We start from the raw sequence: 11359 nt of genomic DNA, 5'->3' as shown, positions 1-11359 counted from the left end.
AGATAGCAAAGCTCATTTTAATTGATAAAGGTTTAATTTTAATTAAAAAGTCAAATCATGTACCCTTGACCATCTGTGTGTGTTTGTAGAGGTGTTGTAGGAGATCAGAAGGAGCACAAAGGAGCTCATGGCCATTAGACCGCTGTCTGAAAGCATCAGTACCTCAAGAGTGAAGGTATCCGTACAGGCGAGCTTGATAACCAAGGGAAGGTCACAGAAAAAGCTATCCACTTTATTAGGGCCACAAAATGGAAGGTTTACTGTGAATGCTAATTGACTGATTGAGTGCAGAATTCCAATGAGCCAGGAGCCCAGTACGAGGCTTGCACACTTACGCACACTCATGATGGTTGCATAGTGCAAGGGTCGACATATGGCTACGTATCGATCATAGGCCATGGCCACCAGAAGCATCATTTCACCACCAGCAAAGACATGCAGAAAGAATATCTGGGCCATGCAGCCCTCAAAAGAGATGGTCTTGTGCTCCATAAGGAAGTCAACAATCATTTTGGGGGTGGCGAAGGTGGATAAACAAACATCAATGAAGGAGAGGTTGCTGAGTAGGAAGTACATGGGCGTGTGTAATGCAGGCTCAAAGATGACAGTGAGCACAATGAGGAGGTTCCCTAGCACAATGGACATATAGAAAAGCGTGAAAAAGACAAAGTAGAAAAGTTGTAGCTCTCGAGGACCTGAAAGACTGTGCAAAACAAATTCAGTCACTCGTGATGTGTTCCCTTGGTCCATGATTTCAAGTTTCTGACATCAGGTCAAAAATGTCGCTCTAAAGGGAAATGGAAAGTACATGATGAGGCTATGAGAATCAATGAGCAAAGTCAAGCCAGGTATTAAATTCCACTCAATAGAGTCATGTCACATTAGTTGCTCATTGGCACACAAGATACACGCCTTACACCAAGCCACTCAATTTGTAATGACTGTATAACCTTGACTTTCACTGTGCAGCTCGCTGTCGTAGCTACATCCTAAAGAAACAAGTTTATATTTACCTCCACAATTTAAAAATTCATGATAAAAATTCATGATACAAAAGGTAAACCACCTAGTCATGCTGCTAAGTTTCAAATGCTATCTCTTAACTCCTAGTTAATATGAGCCTGTGTTTCAGTTTTTGTATCGGCATATTGGGAGAAATAATAGAATATGGCTCATAGAATTGTTATTAGGATTAAAAGAGTAAGATTAGGCCCTCCCTGGTGGCGCAGCGGGTTAAAGCACAGCACCGAGAATCTAAAGCCGTTTCCGCATGAGTTCGATTCCTGCCTGCCCCGGAGGTGACCACATGGTGTGGCAGACCTCTCCTGGCCCACCCGCTGCTCCCCTCAGCAGTGTGCTTCCTCGATCTGCCTGTTCTGTTCCCCGCTCTGTCTCTGGTGGAGCCGCCCCTGAGCCTCTGGCCTGTACCCCAGTTCTATATGCACAAATAAATAAATCTTAAAAAAAAAAAAAGAGTAAGATTAGATGAAATACTTAGAAGAGTGCTTGGCCCAATAGTAGATATTCAATAGCTGTTAGGTACTATGCCTTTTTTCCACCCATGATAGAAATATTTGAATTTATAAATTAACATATACATAACATTGAATTGTACACTCACCCAACTTAAGACATGAATTTTTGTGGTGTCCATTTATATTTAAGCATGTAAATATTTATCACATTTAATTTGGTTTCTAATTTAAATTCTTTATCTATAGTAAGTCTTCTTTACCCAGTGACTCTGAATTTATGTGAATTTAATATATTATCTTCAATCAATATCAATACAAAAAGGACACCATATTTACACATATTGTCACTTTATGAGACATTTTATGAATCTGAAGGAAGAACTCATATTTTTTCAAAATACAGTGTCCATAGAGGGTGCTCAACAATATTGATTATTACAGGTATATAAAGAATGTAATTTTTGTTGTATTCAGTTAAAAAATTATTATATGATAGGTGGATTATCCTTGTATATTTTGGAGAAAACTCTAAAAAAATCTTACTTCTTAAGAAGCACTCATTATTTTCTGGCTATTTGACAGTTTTTGAAAAATTCTAAAGTTTAAAGTTACTATGAAATTTCATTTACTGTAAATAGTTGTGAAGAAACTAAACAAGATGAATAATAAATACCTGACTTCTAGAACCTAAGAAGCCTTACCTTTAGAAAGGTGGTGTCCAAACTTTTTTCATCATGTTCCTATAGTAGCAGAAAGATTATGACTTTCTGTATACTACCTTATACATTAACTGTATATTAATTTACCTGTGAGTTACCTACATCTATCACTACTTTAACATACTTGCAATAGTAAATATACTTGTAACTTTACATTTCATAAATGTAAAGAACTCACACACAAGCATATTTTTCTCACATGTATGTGAGAATGTGTGTCCTACTTTGGATTCTATTACCAATAATAACAGGCAACTCTTTTCCTGGGGTGAGATTTCCAAAAAGCCTGTCTTGGATAGGTAGACAAAGTTATCTAATTGCCCAAAGTACTCCATTTTTGTAAGGTAAGGTCCTTTGCAATGTAGAAAGATGTTTTCCTACATTTTGAGCATATTAAGATGGTACTGTACTTTCTCAATCTCTTATTTATAATTGAGTGGATTTCTCCCCTTTAAGCTGCTTCATTTTAGGGCCATCATGCCCTAAAAATAATCGTGGTACAATTAATGAAATCAGATAAAGTAGTATTCTTACCTGTTCGATCCTGATTATCTGGAACTAAAAGAAAAGTAAGATATGGAATCTGAATTCACCTGTGTGGTATTCTCATGTTATTGCTAAATATAGGGAAGGTTTCTAAAGCCTTAGCCCCTAAAGTGTTTAAAGTGTTAATAGTGATTATCTATGGGTGAGAGAATATGATAAATGCATGCTTTATACATTTATATACTAGCTGAGTATCTTTGTTCTGCAGTAAACATGTACTATTTTTTCATCAAAAAAAAAAGATAGCAAAGCTCATTTTAATTGATAAAGGTTTAATTTTAATTAAAAAGTCAAATCATGTACCCTTGACCATCTGTGTGTGTTTGTAGAGGTGTCTGTTTAGCTCTGCTCCCCATTTTTTGATTGGGTTATTTGTTTTCTTTGTGTGAAATTATATGAGTTCTTTGTAGATCTTGGATCTCGGCTCCTATCCTAGCCATTCCATGTCTGGGCATCTACCCAAATAATATAAAAAGACTCATTGGAAGAGATATACTGTAGCACTATTTACAATAACCAAGCAATGAACAACTTAAGTGCTCTAAAGCAGGTGAATGGATCATTGTGTGGTGTGTGTCGTGTTATATGACACAAGGGTGTGCATGTTTATGTGTGTGTGTGTGTGTAGTGGACTACTACTCAGCTATAAAAAATTCTTGCCATTTGCAACAACATGAATGGAATTGGAGGGGATTATGAAAGTGAAGATTGTAGAACCAAGGCTACAAGCGGGGAGAGAAAAGCACAAAGTGGGGCAGGAGCACAGTGGAATACTGTGGACTTTGTGTTTTGATAGTTGGTGTTGATGTACAAACAGCAACACGATAAAATATTTGAGATTAAAAGCTGTTTATTATTGTGCATATATATGTCTATATCTCAGTGTTTACACATACATATTATTTTATAACATACTACTCAACAATATATAATAATCTCCATGCCAAAACAGTAACTGTATACCAACTTTTTATATATTGTAGTATTTTACTTAATGGACATTTTTAATTTTCTCTATTAGTAGCATATAATAACTTTGCTTTTATTTATCTAACATCTTATGATTTAAGTAATTACTAGTTTGGAATACACTATTGTAATTATATATTTCAGAAATTTCAAATACTCATAGCAAACTTACCTCACTAAAATGATGCAGTTTGCCTCACCTTTTCTTGAAAAAATGGTGCATTACAGTTTTTATTTTTACTTATTTACATATTTACATGAAAATCTTGATGCTTCGGTCATTTAATGATCATTAAATTATGACCATTTATTCATGAATTGGACATTTGTATACTCTTTGCTTGTCTGTGTCATTTGCCCTTATATAAAACAAACAAGTGACGAAACTGAAATTTTTATTGTAGAACCTACATGCTAAGTATTCTAAAATAGGATGTTGGCATAATAATTTACTTGGAGATCATTGTAAAGTGCCTATATATATATAATATATAATATATATATGTTATATTATATATAATATATGATATATATTATATTACATATAATATATTACATATATTACATATAATATATTACATATAATATATAATATGGTATATATTATATATTATATATATATAATGGAACTTAAAGAAATATATTGACTGTCCAATGAAGTACCTCATTACATACAATATAACTGTAGGAATGATCTTAGAGACAATAGTGACTGAGTCTGCAGAAAGGACCGAAGGTTCAATAGCATGTAGAAAAATGAACTGAGAACATTGAGAGTTCAAACAAGGAGAGACAAATTCAATCTTATTTGTGGAATTGAAAGTAATAAAATAAAATGGTATCAAAGTAGTTAATCTACAGAGAACTTGAAGTAGCAGAAGTATTAAAACTTACATGAATCATTACTCAGTTGCAATGTTGACACATGAAAGTTAGAATTTGTCCATTTTTTTTACTTCAGAAGTTTTACATGAATAACCTGAGGTTATAACATGATGTTATAGGGAATATGCTCTTCTACAGTTTGCAATATTCTTTGTACTTTTAGCACTGTATTTAAAAGGACGTAAAGGTGAATATGTATTTCTTATTGATGTAATTTTTTCCCAATGGGGTTACTGCTAACAAGCCATCCTATATTATAGACTAGCAAATATTATTTCTATCTAGGGACTCACATTTTAAAACACATGTTCTAAGTCTATCTATCTGTTAGTTATTTTAATGCCCTATTGTAACTTGCAAGAATTCAGTTTTTTCTAAAAAAGGTATGCACAGGCAAAATTTCTGAGTGTTTTCTAGAATTATAATTGGATCTAGTCATTATTATAAACACTCTTTATGAAATACATTATTGTTTTAAGCCATACTCTAATTGTTGTAGTGATATGTTTGGCAAATATTATAGTTTTTCAAAATAATAAATCACCTAGGCTAAACTTATGTCTTATTTGTTCTACATTCCCCAGTTAATTTATTTCAGAAATTTGTAAAAGTTGAGGCTCTCCAAGGCAAAACCACAGAATCAGAATTCAAAAATGAGTAAGACAAAGTGTAGTATCTGTAAATAGCTTCCAATTTAAAAGGGCAATTAAAACAAATAATAATAATAATGTAACATAATATGTAAAAAAAAGCATACATGTTAGAAATGCAAACAAAATTACTATCTGTTCAATACTGGGAGAGATTATATTTCTTTTGAAAAGATCAGTAAAAGAAAAAGTAAAGAATAGGAGGGTAGAGGAGAAAGAGACAACAGAATGTGTTATTTGTGAAAGACCGTGAGTAAAACTTAAGGTTTTGAAAGGCAGAGATAATAAAAGGAAAATAACCAGCGCATACAGACTACCATAATGGTAGGAGTGAAGAAAACTAGAAGTGATCCCCAAACAACAGCTCATGTATAGCACAAGTCAGAAGGTTTTACTAGACCATATTTGAAAGGGTCTTATACATGTCTCAAGATTCTGTGGTGAATTTATGAGAAAATGGAATACACTGAAATACAGGATTTCTGTACAGGGAAAGCTGCTTAGGAACATGCACTTGACAGCAAGTATGGAATTGGCTGGAGGTAAAAGGCTAGAGGAGAACAGTTCCAGCTGGGGGCTGCTCAGAAGTTCTTTGCATGCCCACTGATACTGTGATGGGTACAGTCAAGAATGACCAAAGGAATAAGCATGTCAGTGACAGGATATTAAGTCTTAGTCAAGCAATGGCTGACAAGGACCAAGAGAGAGGGAGAAAAATCATAATGACAAGGAGAAACATCAGAAAACAAAGGTTTAAAGGGCCAGAAGAATTTTCTAGGGGCTTCCTAGCTGGCCTTGGAAGTTAAGTCTCAGGGATATCCCTCTGTGGCCTTGGCCAGGGATCTGACCCACAGGACATAGCAGAGCTCTCCTGTCTCTCCCGCTGCTCCCCTCAGCAGTGTATTTCAGGACATCTACCTGCCCTGCTCCCCACTCTGTCTCTGGCAAATCCTATCACAATTAATCCACCCGTCCCTATACGCACCCCCCAAAATACCTCTCTGGCAACACCCCAGTTCTTCGACACAAAAATAAAAAAAGAAGAATTTTTTAGTTCTGATCATTTCAAACTTTGATTCACAAAACCCTGGAATTGTTGTGATTCCCCTGCATAACCTTAAAGGTTGTAGAGGCAACCGATCTTACCCTCTCCATTCTGCTTTTATCAGACCACAGTTACATTTTTTTGTATAGATAGTCTCTCCTATAATTTTGTAGTCTAACAAACAACAAATGTCTCAATGCTTGTTTTTATTTGGACTGAGAAAGAAGTTGATGTAGTTAAGGTTTCCTTCTGCACGTGAGGAAATGGAGTATAGGGAAGTTGAACTATGAAGCTATCTGTCCTCCATAGTGGACAGATTTGTTCAACCAGTAACACTAACAGTTAAAGGTGCCCCCTGGGAGAAATATTTCATGGCCAGAATTCTTAAGTACTTATTAGCTCCTTATATTCACAAAGCATGGGGAGCCTTTTTGCCTTAGAATTTTTCCATTGGTTGGGGGCTAAATGTGGAAGTAATGACTTTTATTTCCACGATTTTAATATCGAGTAGTTTTTTTAATAGCAATAAACCTTTAATTGTTCAAAAATTTTTTGTGTATCTTCCATATGTCAGGCATTTTTCCAAGTTTAGTGGATACAGCAGTGAATGAAACAACAAAATTCCTGCCTTTTTGAAGTTTTTATGGTAGTTGAGAGAAGCAGTTAATAAGTACATGATAAGGATTAGATGAGAGTAAGTGCCAGGGAAGAAAATATGAAGAAGAAAAGAGTAATAAATATTCTTGAACAGTTTTACATTTTAGATGTAATTGTCCAAGAAGTACTTATTTACTATGATTAAGAAAAGACTTGAGGTAGGCAAAAAGCCAGAGAATATGAAAAGGAAGAGAATGTTTTCCAGGTACAAGTGATAACAAATGCAAAAATCCTGGTGTAGGCATCTGTGATTTTCTGGAAACAACAAATAAGTTGACCTAAGCAGTATGAACAACAAAGAGAAATAATCAAGTAAAGATTAAAGAGGTAATTGCCAGAAGTTTTGGGACTTAAGAGATTACTGCAACAACTTTAATTTCAGGGTGCAATGTATGGATGCTGTTTTGGAAGATTTGAGGCTGACAAGTGACATACAGCATATTTCATTAAGAATATTTTAACTTTCCTATTAGAATGAACTATAGGGTAAGAGTGGAAGCAGGGAAAATTACTGGGAGTTAACTGCAATAAACCAAGCACATGATGAAAATGACTCAGGTCAAATGGTAGAAGTTGTGAAAAGTGCCAGATCCTGAGAATATTTTGAAAATTGACTCAGTAGGATTTGCTGACAGATTTAACAAGAGATATAAAAAAAATACATTAGGGTTGATTTCAAGGCCTTTGGACCTACCTATTGACTAAAAAGATAAAAGATTCTGTAACTGAGATGAACAGGCTATTGAAAGTTGAACACAAATTCAATTTCAGACATGCTAAGTGTGATGCAGAGATAAATAACCAAGTGCTGACGGACCAAGAAGGAGAGCACCAATTACAAATATATATATATTTGTGTCTCATCACCTTAGCTTATAAAGCCTTGTTATTAAATGAGATCACCAGCCCAGTAAAACAGATGGTAAAGAGTCTCAAGGAATGAGCTTCAGTTTAATCTAACACCAAGAGGTCAGTGAAATAAAAAAGAACTCCAAAGAGGTTCAGACAGCACCTCTAAAAATGCATGAAGGAGGTCCACCCTAGTGGCAAAGTGGATTAAATAACAGTACTAAGAAGCTAAAGCTATTTTATCATGAGTTGGATCCCTGCCCTGGAGGTGACCCACATGGCACAGCAGACCTTTCCTGAGCTGCCTGCTGCTCCCCTCAGCAGTGTACTTCATCATTCCACCTGTTCTGCTCCCTACTGTTTCTCTGATGAATTCTCTCACTGCCCCCTGCACTCTGGCCTGTACCCCAGTTCTACATGCATAAATAAATAAATCTTACCAAAAAAAAAAAAAGAGCACCTGCTCAAATATTTGATGACCTAATCAGTGATTGTAAATTCATTCAATTGTGCCTCAAGTGCCTAGGATTTAGCGTGTATAATTTGAATTAAAACCACTATCTCTTTTGAAAAGGTTAACTAAGAAAATAGAATTCAGTAGTCTGAGATTGGTTGTATAAATTGAATCTGTTTTCAAACTAGGAGACCAAGTGGTTAACAACTGGGATGTGGGAACCAAATGGTTAAGACAGTCAATTGTTTGATTTGCTTCCAGCAAAGCCATCAAAATGTCTGACTGATTTATTTTAAACAATGTCTGAACTTGATAGTTTTGGAACCTAGGTTCCAACCTCTTCTAAACAGTTTGAGCGGTCACTAATTCAAGAAGGACCCAGAACATAATAGTTCCAATCTTGAGTGACCTGAAGTAGTCAACATTCTCTTAGCATGCGACCGGTGACCTCCACGCCAGTACAGATACCACAACGCCACCCTGTATTCCAGCATCCAATCATCCCATACTTCTTTGTTCTTTTGCTTTTCACCTTTAACATTTTTTTAAAGATTTATTTATTTATGCATACAAAACTGGGGGACAGGCCAGAGGTGCAGGAGTGCTGAGAGGATTCACCAGAGATAGAGCGGGAAGCAGAACGGGCAAATGGACAAGTACTCTGCTGAGGGGAGCAAAGGGTGAGATAGGAAAGGTCTCCTTGGCTGGGTTCAAACTCGCGGTTAAGCGGCTGCAGCGAGCTTCATGGTGCTGCGCTTTAACTCCTTACATTACCAGGGAGCAACACTTCTGCTTTTAATTTATTTTTAACTGAGGTAACATTGGGATAGCCCCATCAGATATTACCGCAATAGGCCATCCACCAGCAACATGCCCTTTATTCCTCCCTCCCTCCCTCCCTGTTCTTTTCCTACCTCCCCTCCCACCTTGGTGTTTAAGTTCTGTAGTCACCTATCAAGGGTTAGTTTTTCAACTGGTCTTTTTCTGACTACTAATTTAATTACTTTATATGAAGCCCCTGCTCAGTAATCTTTGGAGACCTCACACTCTGCCTCTGCTACTCATTACAAGTACTAAATTATCATTTCTTGTCAAATTTGCCTTGTCTACTGGCTGCTCTACTGGCTGACCCCTTTGGGTGCAGTAACACATCCACTGAATATATTTGAAAATTAATATATGTAAAATGAAATAATGAGTAACTAATGATTTTGCATTACTGTTAAACTCTCATTACTTTCAGTTCATTGTACATAATTGACTATGAATAATTTAACAAAAGAAGAAAGCATATGGTAAAAACAAATCTGCAGGGATTAAATTTTTTGCACAAAGTAGAGAATACTTCAATAACTAGAAAGTTCTCTTATTTTAGGGTAAAAAAGCTGAATATTAAGTCAAAATTCAGAAAGAGTTTCAGATAATCCAAACTGAGCCACACTAATTTTAGCAAGTTATATTGACAATTTCTAAAACTCACATGAACATAGATCAATTTACTAAGACGAAATACAATTATTATAGCAAGCAATACTATCATGTGTTAAGAACATGGTGAGACTATAGTTAAAACAGTGTAGAATTAGCCTAAAATTAGACTGATCAACTGGTTGAACACATTAAATAACCTAGAAGTCTAGAAGATATTATTTTGACATAAAATAAGCTCTCACAATCAGTGAAAAGAAAGGTCATTCAACATATGATTAACAACATCTGAACAAAGTATTTATAAACTTTAAAGAATTTGGAGGGGAAAAATATGGAAGTCCGTACTCTCTATCAAATAAATTCCAATTAAACCAATATCACTAATGCAAAGAAAAAATTTGAACACATGAAGCTTGAGGAGTATTATATGAAATTTATTTTGTTTTCAGGTAGGAATAACATATCAATAAAAAATGATTCATAATAAAAGATACATTTTTATTTATGTTTCATAATAAAAGATTCATATTTATATATCAAATTGATGAAATACCAACTGAAACATTTCTAAACTACATTAAATTTAAAAAAAAAAACTAGAGAAGAAAAAAGCAAACTAAATTCAAAGCAAACAGAAAGAAATTATAAAGGTAAAAGCAGTTATCAAAGTAAAAATAGAAAGCTATACAGAAAATCAATGAAACCAAAAGGGTCTTTGAACTACATAAATAAATCTTATAAATCTTTACCTCCCCCAATAACAAAAAAGGAGAAGAAACTAATTATCAATGATAAGAACAAATGACCCAGTAAACATGAAAGAGATAATAAGTGAAGAGTAAACAACTTTATGTCAATAAACTAGAACTTAAAAGACATTTCTATTCCTAGAAAGACACGAAGTCCTAAACTCACTCAAGAATAACTACTGGTAGATATTTGCATAGTCCTTAATCTAGGGAAGAAATGGAATTTGTATTTTAAAATATCTTCAAAGATGGAAACTCTGTCCTAGATGATGTCACTAATGAATTCTGCCAAGACATTCAAGAAATTATATCAATTATACAAAAACTTTCAGAAAGTAAAAGATAAAGATAGGAAATTTAAGTAGTTTGGCTTCTCTAGTGAGGAGGGTAAAAATGAAGGTGTAGGCCCTCCCTGGTGGCGCAGCGGGCTAAGGCACTGCACTGAGAAGCTAAAGCCACTTCCGCATGAGTTCGATTCCCGCCTGCCCCGGAGGTGACCACATGGCGCAGCAGACCTCTCCTGGCCCGCCCGCTGCTCCCCTCAGCAGTGTACTTCGTTGATCTGCCTGTTCTGCTCCCCACTCTGTCTCTGGTGAAGCCTCTCGCCGCCCCTGAGCCTCTGGCCTGTACCCCAGTTCTGTATGTACAAATAAATAAATCTTAAAAAAAAAAAAAATGGGCCCTCCCTGGTGGCGCAGCGGGTTAAAGCACAGCACTGAGAATCTGAAGCCGCTTCCTCATGAGTTCAATTCCCACCTGCCCTGGAGGAGACCACATGGCGTGGCAGACCTCTCCTGACCCGCCCGCTGCTCCCCTCAGCAGTGTACTATGTAGATCTGCCTGTTCTGCTCCCCACTCTGTCTCTGGTGAAGCCTCTCGCTGCCCCTGAGCCTCTGGCCTGTACCCCAGTTCTGTATGCACAAATAAATA

The 11359-nt window shown here is 35.8% G+C and overlaps 1 protein-coding gene across 1 annotated transcript in view; it reads right to left on the bottom strand.

Moving 5' to 3' along the window:
- Positions 1-750, bottom strand: part of LOC101636090 (olfactory receptor 4K15-like) — a 1230-nt gene extending 480 nt beyond the window's left edge. Inside the window, exon 1 of the mRNA XM_004694700.1 lies at positions 163-750. Coding sequence (XP_004694757.1) covers positions 163-750 — 588 coding nt within the window. The remainder of the gene's footprint in view (positions 1-162) is intronic.
- Between the last annotated feature and the right edge of the window lie 10609 nt (positions 751-11359).

Source organism: Condylura cristata, unplaced genomic scaffold, assembly GCF_000260355.1.
Source record: "Condylura cristata isolate star-nosed mole 26May11 unplaced genomic scaffold, ConCri1.0 scaffold00045, whole genome shotgun sequence".
Classification (NCBI taxonomy): Eukaryota; Metazoa; Chordata; class Mammalia; order Eulipotyphla; family Talpidae; genus Condylura; species Condylura cristata.
The sequence above is the reverse complement of the archived record's forward strand: the minus strand, read 5'-3'. Positions and strand labels throughout refer to the sequence as shown.